Genomic DNA, 21,166 nt, shown 5'->3' with positions numbered 1-21,166 from the left:
ATTCCTCCTAAGAACAATCCTTTACTTCACTATATAACCACCCTCAGTCCTAAAAATACAAAATACTTTGCAATACTTTTAAAAACTGTTTGCGATACAGAATCAGCTGTATGATATATAAACTCTTCAGGCTCCTGTGGAGGTCTTTAACAGATATCGATCTTTTTGTTGTTTGCTTTTGTGCTTTCAAATGCATCGATTTCTTCAATGACCCAATCAATAGCACGTGTCATAGTTTGTTAAAAAAAAAGGTCAAAGGTCAGCTGTGCTCACCCTGCCTTTCCACAGCCATGTAGCCGCGTAGACTATCCGCACTTCATTATTTGTCTCAGCAGTCACCGGCGGCGCGTGATAGGCTCATCTCTCAGAGGTTCCTCCTGTCAGGTCAGGGCAATGCCAATTACTTTGAGCTACAGCCACGTGCTGCTGAAGTTGCATTCTGGGAAATATGGGAGGAAGGTAATTGGGCGAGATGATAACCCTCCTCTGTGGCAGTGTTACATCTGTGTGTGCGTGTGTATGTGTGTGTGTCCTCTGGCCCTTAACATTCCCCAAAGTCCCCCAAGGATCTCTCTGTTATTTAGACACAGACAGTGAGTCAGCACTCAGCTGAAATGAGAACAGGAACAGAGCCCTCATATTGAACTGCAGACAATGAAATGACATCCCATTCATTTGTCTATGCTGCATATGTAAAAAAAAAAAAAAAAAAAAAAAGCTAGAGGAGAGGATGCTCAAAGAGAAGTACGCCATAGATTATATGTATAGACTTTCATTAACACTCAAAGGAGCACACATTTAGACACAGTCATTCTCCGGGGGAAGCTGGAGCATTTTCAAACCATCATGAGGGGAAACTCAGAATAGAGAGCATGGAAAGATAAGGACTCTGGCAGCATGCTTCTTCCTTTGAATATGTGTGTGTGGCAGAGGTAGATACACTAGCCACTTCCTCCTTTGCCTGCTTTGTGCTTCCCTCTTGGCTCCTGTGCAAAAACAATATTTTCCCGCAGCCCATTTTTCAGCTCTTGTCTCAAACACGGCGTACAAGCCAAGCTGGCCCTCCTGTAAACACTGCAGAGTTCACTCATCTCCAGTGTCGTACACGGATCGTCATAATCTTACTCCGCTCTGCCTGCAACCCTAATTAATGGCACACAGATGACTTTCACTAAACGCACGAAGCGAGGAAACACATCACAGGGTGTGAGATTTTTTGCATCTCGGGGGAGTACTGCAAGTTTGTAGCTGGAGGCTCAGAGCACTTTTATATGAGAGATTGCAGACAGCGATGCACAAGTCTCTTTGGGGCTTTTGACAGTTTAGTTTCATAGAATCAGAGTAAGAAAAGCAAAAAAAAATCTCTTGTTTCGACTTCTCAACCTGACTGAAAAATCGAGTATTTGAAAATGATCTCACTGGGGAAAATGGCTGTCTAGGCAATCTATAATGAAGCAACAAAAGCAGGCATATTCATTGTTCCTTTATGTGATCACACACCTACAGATTCATTTCCTTTTATGTATTTGGTGCATTTCGGTTCACACTGGACTGGCAAACAAACCTTCCATTAACATGTTTGGGTGACCTTATCCTGCTGCGTTCCAGATTTAGAGAGGGTCGTGCCAAAAACAAATTTGTTTGCAGTCCCTGTTACTTTAACCAAACACAATTTTTCTTCCTGTAATGCTCAAACCATTTAAGGACACAAAGTGTATGAGACTTAATTAACAGCTGAAACATGCAGAACTTACATAGGTTGCTCACCTACAGATGATTACACCGTCTATTTGTCAGCAACATGCACACTAAGTCCTCAGTTTCCACACTGGGTCTGTTCAGTCCTGTTTGTGCCATGCATGTGTTGTGGAGGAGGGAGAGAGGAGTCTTCGAATTTCACAAGCTGCAATTTCTTCCTTTGTGTTAGCATGTTGCAGAGGTGAAAGGGATAGCTTTTGGGAAATGTGTTTGCCAGGTAGCAGTTACCTTAGCATGAAGACTGGTAACAGGGGGGAAAATGTTATAAGAATTTGCCTCCCTGCACCTCTACAGGCTGTCCTCATGCATAGTTTGTACATATACCTACAAAAAGTAACACTGGTAAGAGCTGGTAATTCATGTATATCCAACGTAATCGCGAGGACTGTTATCACGTGACCAGACGGGAGTAAAGAAGGAATAAGTATAAAGAGCGAAAGTCTGCTTCAGGAGACATGTTGAGGTATTGGATGGGTCAAACCCAGGACTTTACCCCAGGAGACGGAGCTCTGGAATGTGTGAAACCAAATGAACTACGATTTATTTTAAAGTACGTCCTCACCATGTTTCTTTTCCGAAACCTAACCTATGTGACTTAACTTGCCTTGTCCTAACTTGAGTAACTTTACGTTAAGTATGTCACGTGACAAACCCCAACTGTGTTTCTCTGTGTGACTCTATGTTAAGGACATAACGTGACAACGTCATTCGTGGGACACTAATTCATTTGATATCATACCAACCCTTGTTTGAGATTTTGTTGACCTCTAAAGCATAAACTGTATAGAGTAATGGACGTAGCCACCATTATTAGTTTGTTGACTCCTATTTTGAAGCCTTGACTTTTGGAGCTTTTTGGCTGTCACCATCTTGGATTTTTGGAGCCAGAACGTGATGATTCCCAACCTTAGATCTTTTCCTAAACCATACCTTTGTGCTAACTTTGTGTTTAGTACGTAACTTTACATTAAGTACATACTGCGACAACGCCCAACCATATTTCTTTTCCTAAACATAACCTAAGTAGTGGGGCACTTATTTATTTGATATCATACCAACTGTTGTTTGAGATTACATAGATCTCTAAAGCATAGACTGTATAAAATAATGGACGTAGCTACTATGACATCACCTATTAGTTTGTTGACTCCTGCCTTGAAGCCTCGGGTTTGTCTTTTTGGCCATCTCCATCTTGGAGTTTTGGAGCCAGAAGTTACTTAAGGTGACCATATTTGGATGAATCTAAGTGTATGAGTTCTATAAAAATCCACCCCCCCGTACAGTTGTAATGAAGGTGCTATTAATACAGCTAATTAGCTATAGAGAAACTGTTGTACCAGACTGTAAACATGTTTATTTCTGCTGTAAATTTGGGCATTTCGACATGGTGGTCTCTGGGGATTTACTCACTTTTGAAGCCAGCCTTAAGTGGTCATTCAGTTTAGGACACTTTCATATTGGCTTCATTTTTCAGCTGCAGAGGTTGCCACTTGGTCTAAAGCTCACTAATTAACATGTTATATCTCGTACAAAAAACAACAACTTGTGGTTTTTACAGGAAATAAAGAACTATTTCTTGGCTGGGTGGAGTGACTTCCTGAAGTCCCTGCTGGTTACCCAACAACCTCACTGTGACAAGACTCAGCAAGATGTGTTAATTAGGGATGTTGGAGGTAATGGTAGGCAGTTTAATTGACCTTTGGACAGGCTAGCTGTCTCCCCCCTTCTTCAAGTCTTTATGCTAAGCTAAGCTGTAGTCTCATATTTAACAGATGGATAGATAAATGAACCCTAGCATATGCATTTATAACACCAGCAGGCATGACAGAACGCATTTTCTGAAGATGCATATACAAGTGTGATAAATAATAATATTTTAAAGTATGGGATGAACAGACCTCTGATAGGGAAGAACAGTTACAAAGGATCAAACAAAACTGCCAAATATTATATCTACTGTAGATACTGTACATTTCAAAGTTTAACTTGGCTCATTTTGTGTTTTCCTAGTACTGTTAATGGTCGATATGTCAGTGTCCTGAGAGTCTGTTAACACATTTTAAATCACTTTAAAACACGGTGGTAGCCGAATGCCAAAAATGTCAATGTGAATTTAGAAAATGTCAAGAGGAATCTCTCCTCACTGTGTCTGTTTATCTGCACTCGCTGTACGCAGGAATAGAGTGACATGTGATTGGTGGCACTCTTAAAATGTGTTAGGAAAAGATAGAAGGCACTTTTTGTAGTGAAATAGCAAAACATAAATTATTTACTTGAGAGGAAAAAAACCTTTTCCCTTCAGGGGAAACCGCTGTTGGTTGGCACACAGCTATGTTCTGGTCCTTTGAGGGTCACAGAAACAAAGATGTAACATCAGATTGTTTTCTTTCTTGTCCTGCACTCATTTAATAAAACATCTGAAAGTTACTAACGGTTTTTGGTAACATTTCAGTTTTATAATATTGAAAGTAAAAAAGTGGTCTGTGAACGTATTCTTAAACTGTGTTAGAGATATTGGAAATGTGTTACTGTAGTTAATAGAGAGAGGAATCAGCTACATTTTGATACAAGATTTGAAAGTCTGTGACGAGCGATTGTAGCTGACAGAATTTTGTCAATTTTAGATTAAAGACATTAGAGAGATTAAAGCCAGTGTTTACATAGCTAGTTGATTATTTTAAATAGTCAGTGGCAAAAATAATTAGTAATTCCTAGGGGTGGGAATCTCAAGGCACCTCACAATTTGATCTGATTACAATTCAGATTGCTACAATTCAATGATAAAATGATTATCGATGCATCATGATACGTCTTGATGCATCAGCATTTTTTTTATTTCTGTATTATTTATTTTTCTCACTGTGTGACTACTTGCTATTTTTAAAACATATCATAATATATTTGAAGTGATCCATAATGAAATAAACAGATTCATTTGCAGATTCAAAATGTATAGCTTTTTAACATTGTGCCAACCAACCCGGTGATGGGGCCGTGCATAAATGCAGAACATGACTTTTATTACAATGTACCTAATCTTAGAAAACATTTGTGTATGTTAAAACAATTTTTTGAAGTAGCGGCTTTAATCTACATGTTCTCACTCCGACCTTGTCACATGTCGACGTTCGATCAAGGCCTTTCCACATCGACATATGACGCACAAGGTAGCCTGGGTGAATTGGTTGTTGATTTCCTGGGACACCATGTCAACTTCATTCTGTTTACATGCATTGTTTGTGCATTTCTATTTTCACAGGAAATGTATAGGATGCGGTTGGGTTTCGGCAACAACAGCACCTGGTTGGGTTTAGGAAAAAAGAACAGGGATCGTCTTTACAATCTTAAGTAGGCGAATACGATGCTCCTGGTTGAAAGATGGTGGTTGTTGGACCCATCCACTGTCACACCCGCCCACCTTACTTGGACTTCCGCCCCCTTAAGTTACATTGCTGTCCTGCCACGTTTCCCCGATGCCGCCGAGCACTGTTAAACAATAACACCAACCGGCCACGTATCATGCCAGTGTTAAAGTACGGCTTTTTTGGCGGTGTCTGACGCTGGAAGTCCCTGACCAGGCACTAGTGTTCGACAATTACGAGAACGAGTAACCTTAACCTTTCATTTGCTGCTGGTTAGAATATTCTAACATAAATTATGTCAGTGGAAGGTGAAAAGTGAAAAATATGCCAACCAGTCCCAGTCTCTCCCACTTTGAATTTGCTGCTAAAATAAGTAAACATACAAGATTACATGAATGGACCCACAGTTATTAAAGAGTAATTAAATGCATTCTGCTTGGAAGATTTTATTTTAAATGCAATAACATCAAATATGTCAGCTCAAGTTTCATGCTCAGTCACAGTCTGCTGATTCAAAAGCTTGTAAGCACATAAGGAGACATTAGCAAAGGAATCCAAAAATATAAACATGAATACCTCTCAGAGTGCATTTTTGAAATTGAATGTGTAACTGCTGGCAGTAAAAGTAGCACATTTCCTCCACAATAAAAAGCAGGATTTGCAATTTTAGTGCCAAATCATTTCTAGATTTGTAGTACAGTTTTTTAAAAGCTTGCTGTAAAACCGTGAAGGAAATGTAGTGAGTTTGTGTGTCTCCAGCTCTTGTTTGTAGTGCATTGTGTTTTTCAGTCCACAGAGGCAGTAAAGGTCAGTCAGTGTAGGCAGAGCTGTGATGATAGTTGTGTTTAGATGTTCTGCTCGTAACTGACTTCTCTTTGTTGTAGAGCCTCCGGCTGTGTTCACCGTTTCCAACTGTGTGTGTCTTTGTTTGTGTGTATATGTGCAGCAACGAGTGTATGCGTTTGCATGCATGAATGTGTGTGTGTGTGTGTGTGTGTGTGAAGAGGTCAGGATATTTTGTGCCTCCTCAGATGTGCCAGTGCAGTGTGTGATCTCCAGCTCGGCTCTTTCATGTCATTGTTCCCCCCACTGTCTGTGCGCTCCCTGTGTCCCGCTTGATCTCGTTCCCCCTCCGCCCCCTCTGTCCCGCCAACCTCCTCTCTCTCCTCCTTTCTTTACCTCCATCTCTCTCTCTCTCCCTCTCTCTCTCTCAGCCTACATCCTTCTCTGTTCCATTATGCCCATTTTCTTCATTCGCCTTTTTCCTCCAGCCTTCACTCACTGCCTCAGTATCAATGGGGTATATCAGGATGTGAACTATATGGGTGTTTAAACATGTTTTAGACCATTTACTGCTAATTGTATGTACTATCTCTTTACTGCCACCCACTTCCTAAAGCATACGTTTTTAGATACATTTCCTTCCTTCCCTCGAGTTATTGGTTTCCATTATTTTCACTTCACTGTTCATCACAGCTTAGAGACTTGGTGGTGTCGACAAAAAGTCAGAGGCACAACATGTGAAGAGAATACTGTGTTTTAGTTATTTAAGAGCTGCATTTCATCAGCTAACACTGAATTGGAGGGACCCTGAACATACCTGCAATTTCCCAGTCCAACAGTCCCAGTTCACCACATTACACTGCAAATTTGAAGTCCTACTGATTTTAACAATGTAGCTAAATGAACAGAGGCTAATAGCTACGACATTATTCCAACATTTGACATGCCTAATAGTTGGCAATTACATTCGTAGCTAATGGGCTAAAAACTACTACAATCCTTCAAGCTAGTGTGTCAAAACTAGCAATCATACTTAAAGTGCTATTATCACGCTGTGAAAATTCTCAGTCCTGCATTTAAAACCTTACTAACTGCAAGTACAAGCATGTTAGCAGTATCGGCAAAATATACTTTAAGTATTAAAAGTAAAAGTAGTCATTTTGCAGTAAATCGTTCCCTGTGGTGTTTTACTGATATGTGATGTTTATCTGCTACATTCTGTGCAACAGTAATATTGCATTGTGCTGCTATAGATGATTAGGCTGTGCTAATTTTAAAGGTATACTATGCAGGATATTCCTAAAAAACAAACCTCTCAATCATCACTTATAACCCACTAGAAGTGTATGGCGGTGTATTTATCTGCAGAGACGCCTTCTGCCTGGTTTTTCTTCTATTTTTGCTATGTTTGGGATGTTTCTGGGCACAGCTTGCAGGTGAGGTAAGGACTTTATAAAAAGGTAGCGACCAGGTGCCAGACCATAGGAATCTCACGTCCTAAAGGAAACTAAGAAAAACGCAAATATAGTGAACACCAAGTGGACAAAGGTTGCTCAAAAACGATAGTGAAACTGGGGTTAGCTTTCACTTTATTTCTGGCGACAACAATAAGCTTTCTGAATTATTAATAATACATATGAGCATTGCGGCAGTAGTCCACCGTCCACAGTCAGCTTTTCACAGTGTCGGAAACCAGCCCTGTTTTCAGCTTTGTAATGATGCATTGTCTTGCTAACCTAAGAGGGTTTTTGAAGAGTTTATTTAGCCTAAGAAGTTGGAGAATTTTCTCAACATATTTATCACAAACATTCAACATACACACATGTGGAGACACATGTTTTCTCACTGGACAGCAGGGGGATGAAAAACTGTAGAATTGTAGCACAAGAAACCCATAACAGAATGCCAATTCAAAGCTAATTCATATTTTTCTGTTCATTGCTAGCATTCTGATTATTCTACTAGCTATGTTTATTATTCTCTGCAGTTTTGCTTTGTTGCTAACAAAAATTAAATTTTCATACCTTATGACCACATTAAAGAAAATTAAATACTCTCCACCAGATTCCTAAATATCATTTCCAGTGTATGCTTACAGCTACAAAATATTTAGATTTTTGAAAGTACACTTGCTAAAAATGTAAAAAGCATTTAAAAAGCGGAGCATTTCAATTCTTAGAAGAGTGGACCTTGAACATCTACTTTCTGTCAGCTCAGATCTCTGTAATTGCCGCATCACTCTGATGAAATGAAAACACGTCTTAATTAACACCCACCCCTGCTGCCCTTTAATTTCTCTCTTTCTCTCTGCAGATATGGGGCTTCTACAAGCAAGGCTACAAGTGTAAAGGTAAGAGAGCAATGCACTCAGACTTAACCCTGTGTCTGTTGCACAGATGTGTGTGCTCCACGCAGAAGGACGAAGCCTTAAAAGAATTAACGATTCTTTTTTTGATGCCATTGAATCCCAGCCATCGTTCACAAACACATGCACACACACTGTAGACAAAGATCTGTAGAGTTGAAGTGCTGAGTAAATGTAATCGGCACAGAAACAATGGCAAATAAAACACACTGTTTTAATGTATGTTTATACACACAAAGCTCCCTTTGCTAACCATTGGATAAGCTCCATCAGCTGAGACCACACTACACATAATACACTATTATTTGCCCTTTAAAGGTTCCCAGTAGACCAGTGTTTGAAGAAGCTACTTCATTTCACGAATGTACATACACACAGGCAGCCTCATCCTCATTAGCCTTAAAAACACACACGCACTCAAACAGCTTGCCTCTTCTCCCTCTATGGGTGTGCCGCTGGTGGTCTGTGCTGACGCTAAAAATTAAGTAGTGATAATCTGCAGACGTTCAGTGCACTAAATAACCTGCGCTGCATATGTTTCCACACAGATGTCAAGCAAAAACTTTGGAAACGATGCCAAATGTAAAATGCAAATTATGCAAGTTTCCATCTGCTGGAGTGTTTGGAGAAGTGATTGATTACAGCTCTGCTTTATGAATGGGAGAGGTTTGAGTGGGCAGTTATTTTACGGGCAGGATTTCATTGTTTTGTCAATTGGTCAACAAATTAGTTTCAATTGGTGTTTAAACCACAAGGCTGTGTGTGTGTGTCTGTGTGTGTCTGTGTGTGTGTTTGTGTTGAGCCTTCTGCATGCATTGGTTTCTACATTTTTGGAAAAAGTGAAATATTACTGTATCAAGTCCAAGAATAATCTGAGAAAGTAGACCTACATGTATGAATGCATGTATGTATGTATGTATGTATGTGTGTCATGTATTCATGTTCTCCTTGTCCTTTTTTTGAAAAACAAGCGTTTCAATTACCAACTTTCTCTTATCCATTCTTATTCTTAGCATTAACTGCTTTCCCATTCATTCAGGTTCATCTCAGGTTGAAGCTTATTAAAAAGCTAGCAAGTTACCATCAAACATATGAGTTGCATAGCAACTAGAGTAATTAAGGCTCCTTGGGGCCTTTGAGGTCTTGTGGTCTAACAGTGCTCACCCTGTGCCTTGTGTTTAGGAGAAGAAGATTCTTATTCTATCACTGCTTAACTTCTTAATTACCAAGACATGTTCTACTTAAATCAAGTGTTTGTTTTTTTATGCCTCCACACCAGTGACAGCCATGGTCAGACACATTATGTTTTCTGGTTGTCCATTGATCCCATTCTCATGAAAGCAATAGCTCAAGAATGCCTAAAGGGAATTTCTTCAAATTTGGCACAAACGTCCACTTGGACTCAATACTAAAGTGATATGTGAATTTCGGTGATCATAGGTCAAACGTCAAAGTGACTGTGACCTCGCCTGCCTCATTTTTGTGAATGCAATATCTTAAGAATGCCTGAAGGAAATTTCCAAATTTGGCACAAACATCCATGTGAACTTTACAACAAACTTACTAGATATTGGTAGTCAAAGGTCAAGGTCACTGTGACCTCATCTGTCACATTCTTCTGCATGTGATATGTCAAGAACTCCTTCAGGGATTTTGTTATTTCACATTTGCAAACGACAACCAGTTGGACTCAACGATTAATTGACGAGATATTGGTTATGAGCTGTAGGAAGGTCAATCACTGTGACCTTCTTACAGCTCATTCTTGTGAATGCAGTCTTTCAAGAAGACCTTAAGGGAATTACCTTAAATTTGGCACAAATGTCCTCTTTGACTTAAGAGTGAACTGATGGTGGTTGAAGGTCAAGGTCACTGTGACCTCACAAAATGTGTTGGCCATAACTTGAGAATACATACACTAATTTGGACAAAATTTCATGCAAATGTTTAGCAGGATAAAATAATGAAGTGATGACAGTGTATATCCAAAAAGTCAACAGTGACATCATAATGTATTGAAAAAAAACAAAAACACTTTCTGGCCATTATCATAACTCAGGGACAGATGTAGAGCCATTTGGTCAGATACTGAATTAGTGACACAAATCTTTGGTGTCCACCTTGAAACTGTGCTGATTGTATGATCTTCTGTGTTGCCAGGGGGAGGATGTGTGTGAAGCATCCATGTTTTCCCAGACATGGATATAAACTGTTGACTGTTTCGCAGAGGTGAACAGCCATGAGACAGTAATTCTAGTTTCTCTGTAATTTTAGCTTTTCTGGTGCAACTCAGTTATTAAAAGACAGACATGCTTACATGATTGCTGCTGTCGAGACAAAAGGAGTAAAAAAAAATGGCAGGAATGTGAAAAGAGATTAAACACCCATACCCCCAAACACTGTACTTTCCCATCGCCTCTCCTTTCTGGCGAAGTGTATGTCTGAAAGTCTGACTGGGAGTGTTCTGGCTTGTTCCAGTGCATTAATGAGACCACAGGAAGTCAATGAGAGAGGCCGCTAGCCATTCATCCCCATTACCATTGTTAGCCCGTACTCAGGGAGGTAGAGAGAGCGGCAGGGACATAATTGAAATGAATCACCCTTCCTTCGCAGAGCAGGAGCAGAGTGTGTTGAACTCTGAATGTGTGCATGTGTAGTAAGATGTGTGTTTTGCAGTGGTAGACATATATTTACACTTTGAGAGGCATCTCACTGTCTTTGAATCAGCATGATGTCACAATCCCAGTATTCACAAAGACAAGTCTCCTCTTATCTTTGACCCTCTCTGTTTAAATGACTGTAAGTCAATACTATGGGACATACACTTATTCACGTTCTTGCAAAGGGATAGATGAGATGATCAATACCACTTTCACTTTCCTCCTGTTTCCGCTCTTTATGCTAAGCTGCAGTTGGCTAATCAGCTGTAGCTTCACATTTAATTGACAGTGGTATTGTTCTCCTCGTGTAGCAACTTCTTCTCAGCAATAAAACAAGAACACGTATTTCCCAAAATGTGTAACTTTTCCTGTAAGCCTGAACCCCTCCTTTGTTGTCAACATTTTACAGGTTTATTCTAGCTTTGGTTGATGTGTTCTATGTCCACTGAGTGGGTGGAAGCCAAAGTGATGACAACCAACCCAGTCACCAGAAGAAAATGTTGGCATTGTACGTTTCTGCATACCACAGATCTGTTACATTTGTACATTTTATATCATATCAACGTATAAGCTGACTTTGTCAACAGAATTTGTTGTGTTTCAGTGAGTCATTGTTGCATTTCCAGCTGCTTTTTAGACACCAAAAATACATTAGACTGACACGTCTGGGTACTCAATGTCAGAGCTGTACACCCTTTTGGAGGACAAAAAGCCAAAGATCTTATTGATGTCAATGCAATTTTGTGTGTGTTTAGATTATAACTTTGACATTTTTTTAATGCATTTATTTCTTCTTAAACATTTGTCTGAACCCTCGGACTCACCGGCAATCCTGTTCGACATTCTTCTCATTTAGAGGCTATAGAGGCTATAGAGGCTAGAGTAATGATACTTGTATCATATTAAACTAGAAGACTGAAGGCATCCAGTGGCACCAACCATGTTATGCTAGCTTCTAAGGAAGTGAGCCAAAAAACGCTCCACACTCAGGCTAAATTTTGGCAAGGGAAAACAGCATGGTCTTTTCACAGAGGTCCCTTGACCTCTCACCTCAAGTTATCTGAATGAAAATGGGTTCTGTGGGTACCCACAAGTCTACCTTTTACAGACACGCCCACTTAACGCTAGTCCCATGCAACTTTGGGCACAAACTATGGACTTCTTTGCATGCAGTATGAATTTGTTTTTGAATATTGCTTCATACTGATCTCGCTGAACAGTATTTGAATTGCATAACTTGGGTCTGACTGGAATGTGATGATGTAAGCCCCAGTAGTATTTCATTGTAATGAGACTTTTTTTTTCTTCAAACAGACATCACTCAATAAAATGACCTGTTGTGGCCTCTAGGATAGTCACAGTCTCATGAAACTTTACAGCCAAACACTAGAGACCTTAAGCATTCGGATGATGGATGGCTATCTTGGGTATATTGATGATAAGGTGGATTTATCAGCAGTTACCAAATAAATTTTTTTTTTTTAAATTTTATATACTTTATTAATCCCCGAGGGGAAATTCAGTTTTACACTCTGTTGTCAATTACACACAGGTCCGAACACACACATGCACAAACTGGACCTATACATGCACTAAGTGGAGAGATGTCAGAGTGGGCTGCCCATGACAGGCGCTCTGAGCAGCTGGGGGCTTCGGTGCCTTGCTCAGGGGCACCTCGGCAGTGCCCAGGAGGTGAACTGGCACCTCTCCAGCTACCAGTCCACGCTCCACATTTTTTTGGTCCGGACAGGGACTTGAACAGGCGACCCTCCGGTTCCCAACCCAAGTCCCTATGGACTGAGCTACTGCCGCTCCAAATTGCTTGCCGTCCAATTGCTGAAAAATGCAATTCTTACAGAAATGATCAAATATCAAGTTTTTGACACCAAATCAAAGCACAGTTTTTTTCTGTGGTGTTCCTCAAGGTCTTGGTGTCTTATTGTGGTCTTCTAAAGGGATTTTGACCATTGTGTTCAATCCTCAACATGCCTAAATTTAGCACCCAGCACATGGTATCAACTCCAAAATTGCTTCAACAACTTATGACACATAAATGATCATAGGAATGGCTGATTAATACTTAAGTTATAATGTTCTAATACTGTATATGATACAATATGCACTCTAAACCTTTAAAATCTGAATAGGTGCCTGACCAAAACAAAATGTTTATTACAGATTTATGATTAGAAAATCAGAGTGACACAGAGTGCTGAGCTGAATCTCATGTTAATCTTGAGGTTTCCAGCTTCCAGATGATGTATATCATTTCTATATGGCATATACTGTTGACCTGCTATCTCCCCCAGAAGATCCCTTGTCCCGCACAAAAAAGCAGACAGAAATGGGTCTACATGTGTTAAAGACATGTCTAATAATTGGTTTGCGACTTTGCCTGAACCTAAATGTTCACAATACCTTGATGAATTAAGCTTCCTTGGTCCCTTTAGTGTACGTCCATCCACGTGGGATGAATGACGCAGAGGCTGGATATTGCTTATCTGGACGTCTATAGTTGATTGAATCACTGTAATCACTGTAAGTGCCGTCTGTAAATAATCAGCCTGTTAATAGCCAACTGTTTGATCTAGGCAGAGATTTTGCTGTAGATGACTGATGCTGCTGTGCTGCAGCAGCTTTCCACTAAAGCTAACATTAGCTATCCTTTAGTTGTAACATAATGAATATTCACGTATCTTATGGGCTTCAAATCTGTGTGAAAACCTTGGTTAACCTGCTACAGCTTGTAGACATTTTTCCATTTTTCTCCTGATGGGACTGTACATGTGCATGTCCCACCAAGAGGGAACACAGAGATGATGATGTTGCATTGCCAGGCTTGCATTACTAATTGAAAGTACTTTTTGGAGACATGCTTTAACCTCCACTTTGTATGCTGTTGCTGTCTATGCTAGATGCTGGATCGTTTTTTCCCCAAAAAATGGCGTGGTGATGAAAGCCTACTCTGGATGATGTCTTACCAATCTGATGCAATATTTTTTTTTTTATTTTAACCCAAACTTGATCTCTTCCTAACCATAACAAAGTGGTTTTTGCCTAAACCCGACCACATGCCAACCACAGCGTTTTTGACATGTAAAGTTTCGTAAGGTTTCAACATATCTGCTACGTAATAATGTACAAATGTAACAAATTTGTGGTTTGCAGAAACATATTTTTTTCTGGTGACTGGGTTGTAATAACACAGCAAAGTCAAAGCAACAAACCAATTTAAAAGAGCGTTGAGAAGAAGGTTCTCTATCTCTGCATTTCAAGGTAGACGGCTCATCATGGATGCAGTGGGTCACACATTTCCTGACTGAGGGAGAAAAAAAAGTATTTTAAACTAGCCTATTATGCTGCCGAGGAGGCCATGACATGGGATCTTTTAAACACCATTGTGAAAGGTGTCTGAAATTTAAATGTTGAGGACAATCTTCTGCAGTGGTGTCAAGGAGAAATTCTGGTCATCATGACTGAACTACCCTACAGCGTATGAGTGTGTGTTTTCAAGTTCTTTGACTCATGTTTTCATGATGCTTTGCTCGATTACCCATCGCTCCTCTCCTCTTAGACTCCCCCTGGTTGACAGAGTTGTTGCCAGGCACAGTCGGCCTCAGCGTGTGCATGTGCGAGTGTTCCTGTGTCTGTGTGCCGTGTCGAAACTCTTCCCCGTCACCACTTGCTCTGCCGTTAGCCCCGATGTTTCTGTTTGCACCCGTCCCTCTGTCTGATCCTCTCCGTCTCTCTCCCCCCCGTTCCCCACCTTCCCCTTCTTCCCGGCCTTCCCCTCTCCTCTTCCCATCTCGCCTCCTCTCTCGGCGACTCTCCCTCCCTCTCCCCCGAACTCCCCGTCCTCTCCTTCTCTCCCGTCACCTCTCTTTGCCGCCATCCCTCTCCCGCCACATGGACGCTCCGGCGGCAGCCTGTGGGGTTAACTGCCACAAAGCCTGCCGAAGCCGCCTGGCTGTGGAGTGCCGTAAGAGGACAAAGAGCATTAGCCACGAAACTCCGCCAGCCCTACAGGCCAGATCCTACAGCTTCCCTCCACCTGCTAACACCCCGCCAAGCCTGCAGAGCACAGGTGAGTGAATAAAGTGCTCATGGCAAACAGCCTCACAGTCTTAAAATTTGCAAAAGCACTGGCAGAAGAAACCCTAATGCAGCCATCCTCTTAGGAAAGTAAAGCTTAGAGAAATTCTTACAACACATTTTTAGCACTTCACTCCACTGCAACAACTTCACCTTTTTGATCGCTGCTTTTGTCTCCCTCCGAGCATATGGAGCACTGACATTTGGAAGATATTCTCAAACAATAGGGTGTAATTTGCAATGGAAATGTAATTGGCCCACTGTGGCGAGGCCAGTGACTCACAGGTGCAGTGTTTTCATCAGGACATTAGCAAAAGTGGTGCCCTGCCTGGCTTTAATATCACTGTGAACCCGTTTGATCAATGGCCCAGACAACGCTGCAAGACAAATGAAAAGGCACAGTAAACAGACGAAGGCCGCACATCTTCATTAGCCTTAGGCAGTGTTTTGCATTTTCATTTGATTGACCAATCTATTTCTCATTTCTGTATCTTCACCTTCTCTGTTTCCATCAGTAATTGCTGAAGAGGACATAGAGACAGTGGAGGAGGGAGTGTTTGATGTCCACCTATAACCAGGTAAGAGAGGCTTTCACTTCTGCTGCTAAAGAAAAGTCCTTGTATTCTCGCACTACTCACTGAATTCCAACTATGATTGTTATTGACATCATCGTCTGTGTTCCTAATCACCGAAGCAGCAAATATAAAGTCACATTTTATGAACATCTGCTCTTTGATTCAATGGTGACCATTAAAGGAATAGAACAACATGTTGGAAAATACCCTTGCTTGCCTCCTTGTTGAGAGTCTAAATAAGAAGATCTCACATCTGTACGCTAAAAACGTAGTTGGAGCAGGCAGCTGGTTAGCTTAGCTTAGCATAAACACTTGGAACAGGGGCTCTGTCTGAACGTAGTAAAATCTGCCTACCAGCACCTCTGAAGCTCACTAAGAAACATGCTTTAATCTATACAAAACCCAAAGTGTAAAAATGACATGTGGGCTTTAAAAGACTATTTCCTGGAGTGTTGTCACTGTGACACTGCCATGCAACCAACAAAGACTCTATGAATTTATTAAAATAGTGGCATACATAACCCTGGCATATGATTAGTGAATTTCAGAGGTGCTGGTAACCAGATCTTGTTTCATTTGGACAGAACACAGACTGTATAAAATAATGGATCTAGCCATAGTGAGGTCACCCTTTGGTTTGTGAACTCCTTTTTTGAAGCCTCAAGTTTGGCATTTTGGCTGTCGCCATCTTGGATTTTTGGAGTCAGAAGTTAGTTTATTTGGACTAAAGGTTTAACACTAGCGGCTAGCTTGGTTAGCACAGTGCATTCACAGCTATAGTTAACTGTGATGATGCTAATACAATTTTTTAATAGCAAAAAACAGGCCTAAAACCATTAAAACAAAATGTATTTATTAAAAAACTAAACATCTTCATCCTTAGGAGTTATGTTAGTACGACTAAATGCTGAATGAGACTTTTTTAGGTGACCAAAATGTTACAGTTAACTTAAATGCACTGAAAACACTAAAATAGTGACAGCTACGGCGACACCTATACTCTGTGTATCTGCGGTTTACACCATGGCTACATTACCTATCTAACATTGTTGCCATGGTAGCAACTTGTCAATGGATGGCACCAACCTGTCACTTAAGGCAGCCACACCCTTAATTATAAATAACTTTAAGCTTTGATCAACTAAAATGGGTGTGTTATATAAAAATTCACCTGGTGTACAGTTTGTTGAAATTTAATATTAAGGAAAACCATTTTACAGCAGACATAAACATGTTAGTCTCTCCTGTAAGGTTGGGCATTTTAACAGGGTGGTCAGTGGGGATTCATTCACTTTTGTAGCCGACCTCAAGTGGCTCTACGAGGAACTGCAAAGAACAGTTGAGGAACTGTAGTTTTTGTCACTTCTGTTTCCGATCTTTATGCTAAGTTAACAACAGCTGGCTGTAGCTTTTTTGACAGACATGAGATTGGTAACTCTTGGCAAGAAATGAAAAAAATGAATGAATAAATGTGATGGCCAGATGTAAAAAACAAACGTTAGGCTATAAACAAAGTACACCACATCGCCACCACAACGAGGTTGTAAAGCTGTGTTTGGGGTGATGACGGTCTGTAGTCTTATTTAGCCACTTGTTAGCAAGTAAAAGCTATAAAAACAAAATTCACAAGTGGGGCATTTACTGATGTATTTTAGGTCGTCAAAACAATGTACAAACATTATAAGCTTGTGTTAATCACAGACCTTACTTTGGGCATCTAACCAAAAACCAATTCAAAAAACCCAACGACTTCAAGACGAGGAAACCGGAAGTGAAAAAATGCTAATTTCCGGGTTTTAGGATTCGTTCTTGCAGCACTCTACAAATACAAGTTGCATATGAATATGGCATCATAGGCATTCAATCAAACAGCAGTTTTGTCTTTTCAGATTGTTTGATTTTAATAATTTCATGCAGGCCTGCAGATAGAAAACTAATCAGCATTTTATATTTTATTGACTGGAAAGGAAATCTGGAAAAAGGTTCTTCTTTCTTGTCTTCATTTGTTATTAGCCTTAATAAAGATGTAACATCATTACTTTTATCATTAAGGCCGATACATAAGTTGGCAGATTAACAATAGAACAACAGATCACGCCTAAGAGCTTAAAAGACCATGGCCTGATCAAGCTACAAGGGAGCCCTAGGGCAAATATGAGCAATTAGTTGTTTGCAAAAGATGTTTTTAGGAATATGTATCAACTGGAATAATAATAAGTCTTGAGGCTATATTTCTGACACAGGCACTAAGGATTATAATCACCACCTTAAGGCCCTTTATTATTTCAGTTGGTATTAATTGGTGCATATTCCCAAATCAGTTTGAGTAAGAAAACCACAAACCAGATGATCACCAGCCCCGTACGGGACGCTGCCATTATACACATTTATCACAGTGCTGATGTGTTTTCATGTAGATATATTCCTTCCATATTTAAACCTGTACCACTGGATGTATCAGTATCACAATCCTTGCAGAGGCCTTGAGCTTGTGTGTGATTTTGATGAACAGGCCAGAGACAGTCTCCAGCTCTCTATTTCAGAATCCCTCCTACGGTCGGTGTGCAAGAAGCCAAACGAGCGACTGTCGGGAGCCAGACACAGAATGTGCTACAGTATGTCAGTTCAACAACCCTCAACACTGATGAGAAATTGCACTGAACACAAGCCAGGATACCTACATGCTGCCACACAGTGGACACATACCGCAACGACAACACCAACTAACTCACATGAATGTGACAACCAATGTGAATGGAATGTCTTTGTATAATTTCTATGTACAATTTCTGCATTTTGATTATATGTTGGCCCAGAGTGTTGCTGTAAAACTTACTATATATATATATATATATATATATATATATATATATATGAAAAAAAAATCCATAAAATTGTATTTCTTGGTGGAATGTTAAAGTCAGTGGAGTTGATAATTTGAGCGCACTTTGCTGCAAATTGGAATGGCTGTCTATTTTTTTTTTCTTTAAAACATAAAAGAGGTGCTGTTATTGCCAAGAATGTAAACTTGCCACCCAGACAAAGCTACCGTGTTCTTTGTCTGACAAGCTCCGCTGTTTATTGTTTATCATCTTGTTTTGAAATACATTTCAATGGACCAATAATAGGACCAATTTCGATGTCAGATAAAATATTGTTGATTCGTGGTGCCCGTCTGAAGCATGATGACAACAGCAACCGTTTGGCCAACAAAAGAAACGACTGTGTGGACAGTTATAATTAGGATGGACTTTGAACAATGTTATATTTTTGTCATGTTTACCTGAATATCAGTAACTGTCCTGTAGTTATTGCTGTGGTGATGTTTTCAGTATACAGTACTGTCTTGTACCAGTGCACTGACAGATGAGCTCTCCTTTTGCAGTACTGTGAATGTAGCACAAACAGTGAAATACTGCTGTCAGATGAAGATCTCATTTTCCCCAATAAAGGCTGTATGTTGACAGCAGAGAGCAGGAGGCTGGCTAACTTCCCACTGATTCTTCTATCAGTTTTTGAATGGTTTCTGGAGTTCTGACAGTACAGATAATCAAAAGAATAATACCCAAACGGAAGCTTTTCATTTGACAGCAGTGTGTAAATTGTATATTATTTCCCTGAAGATCTGTTTTGATGCAAGTTGTATTTTGCTGTTTTTAATCCTGCATGCTTCTCCCACCATAACTCTATATTCTGGACAGAGATCGAGGATTTTTTTTTATGCTTCAATGTAGCACGCCAAGTTAGCATTTATTGAGGAAACATGAAGTATTGAACTTCCAGACAGAGGAAATGTTTCTGTTGCTTTGTGCCTGTGCAGAGATGAATTCACACTCGAGTGCCATATTGTTAAGTGCTGGTTTGTCATTGAATGAGACTCTTCCTGTTGCTGGTATTTATTTTTCTGTATAAATAGCTAAATAGCTGCCGGTCCTTCTGTGTCGCCGCCTGCCTGACGAAAGATGTTTGTTGTCATTCTGTGAATGAATCTTTCAGACTGATGTCATGTTACTTCTTGTGGTCCCCAGACGATTCCCAAGTATTAAATGCAGCAGGCATCACTAATATGTGTTCTGGTTTAGAAAAAGGGTTTGTCTTGCCTCTCTTAAATGGAACGCTTTAGTCCTTATAAATCAACACTTGTATTGCAGTTCACTAGCAGCTGCTTTGATCTAGAAATACAGTCTGTTTGACTTACATTTCTGTTAAAGGAATATTTCACCCGCAAAATGACCATTAGTTACTCACTGCGTTATCTTGAATTTGTGAAGAAAATTATGTTTTTCTGGCATGCCTTTACGTTGAATGGATAATCCAAAAAATTCTTCATGACTTGAAGTAATCAGGGTCTGCATGTAACAACAGCAAAAACTGTATCAAAACATCTTTTACAAAGTCTCACACAACCCGGGCTGTACACTCCAAGTCTCCTCATTTACTGGATTCTCCGTTCACCGTGGAGGCATGTGAGAAAAACAAAGTTGTCTTCATGCATAACTGATTGATAATTTTGCAGGTTAAGTATTCCTATAATACTGGTCATTTTCAGGTGAAAGCTAACAATTTTATATGATTTTAATATTTTCAACTTGAATAACTCATGTGTAATGCTGCATTCACACTACATGCAACAACGCAACAGCGTAACCAGCTACATCACTGCAGAGTCGCAGAGTGTTGCTTAAGTGCTCATAAGCGCAATGGTAGTTACAGTACATTATCATGTGTCTACAACTTGCCACACTGTCATCTAAAGTTTGTATTCAGTCATAAAAATATCTGTGCTTGTGATCATCTCCATTTTAACATCACATTCCGCAGCCTTATTGCATCGCCGTGGTCACTGCAATACATGGAAAGCTAGGGCAGCGTTAGCTAACTGAGCTAAATAAGACAGTACCATGTATTATTATACATCTATGAGTACCACAGCTAGAAGCAACGATATATGATTGGTTGAAAAAAGTTGAGGCTGGCTCAGTTTTCATTTGTTAGCAGTGACGTGTTAAGCATCAGTTTGTAGCTTCATGTCACCAGCTTTCACTGAAAATGGTTGGTAACCTGTTGCATTGTCGCCTGTTTCGTGAACACAGCAAAAGACTTAAAGGGATACTGTTGCCAATTTTCAACCAGTTTTGTATCACTACATTGTGGGTAGTATGCATAAATGAACTGTGGTAAACTTCCCACCATTTAACTGCCCAGATCTCCCTACTTTTCTCCCAGCATTTTCCAATATCCAGCTGGTTTTTCCTGGCTCTAGGGCTGTTGCTTGAACTACATATTGTACATCCTCATTTTTGTATGCCCACCATCACTAACACTTAGAGTATAGAAGTGGATCGAGAGCGAGCCGCCCCTCTCTCTCTTTCTCTCGAACTCAGACCAAACTCTGATCAAATGCCAAAGATTCTGTTACTGCATGGCTTCTCACCTAAAATGTCTTCAGAAACATATTTTAGTGCACTGTTTAGCTCTAATATGAGAATTTGTGAACAGGAAGGGGGTGCCATACTGTTTCCTGTATTGTAAAAATGGAGGCTGAAAAAAATTGAGATCAAACGGTAAACC

The 21,166-nt window shown here is 40.1% G+C and overlaps 1 protein-coding gene across 2 annotated transcripts in view; it reads left to right on the top strand.

Annotated features, from left to right (window-relative positions):
• LOC117272648 (RAS guanyl-releasing protein 2-like) overlaps positions 1-18,276 on the top strand; it is a 53,921-nt gene extending 35,645 nt beyond the window's left edge. For both annotated transcript variants that reach the window (XM_033651637.2, XM_033651635.2), the window contains exons 14-17: positions 8,217-8,253; positions 14,854-15,012; positions 15,536-15,598; positions 18,139-18,276. In XM_033651637.2, coding sequence (XP_033507528.1) covers positions 8,217-8,253; positions 14,854-15,012; positions 15,536-15,594 — 255 coding nt within the window. In that variant the 3' untranslated portion in view covers positions 15,595-15,598; positions 18,139-18,276. The remainder of the gene's footprint in view (positions 1-8,216; positions 8,254-14,853; positions 15,013-15,535; positions 15,599-18,138) is intronic.
• Positions 18,277-21,166: the final 2,890 nt, after the last annotated feature.

Source organism: Epinephelus lanceolatus, chromosome 22 (assembly GCF_041903045.1).
Source record: "Epinephelus lanceolatus isolate andai-2023 chromosome 22, ASM4190304v1, whole genome shotgun sequence".
NCBI classification, from domain to species: domain Eukaryota; kingdom Metazoa; phylum Chordata; class Actinopteri; order Perciformes; family Serranidae; genus Epinephelus; species Epinephelus lanceolatus.
Note: the sequence above shows the minus strand (reverse complement) of the source record. Positions and strands in the feature narration are given on the sequence as shown.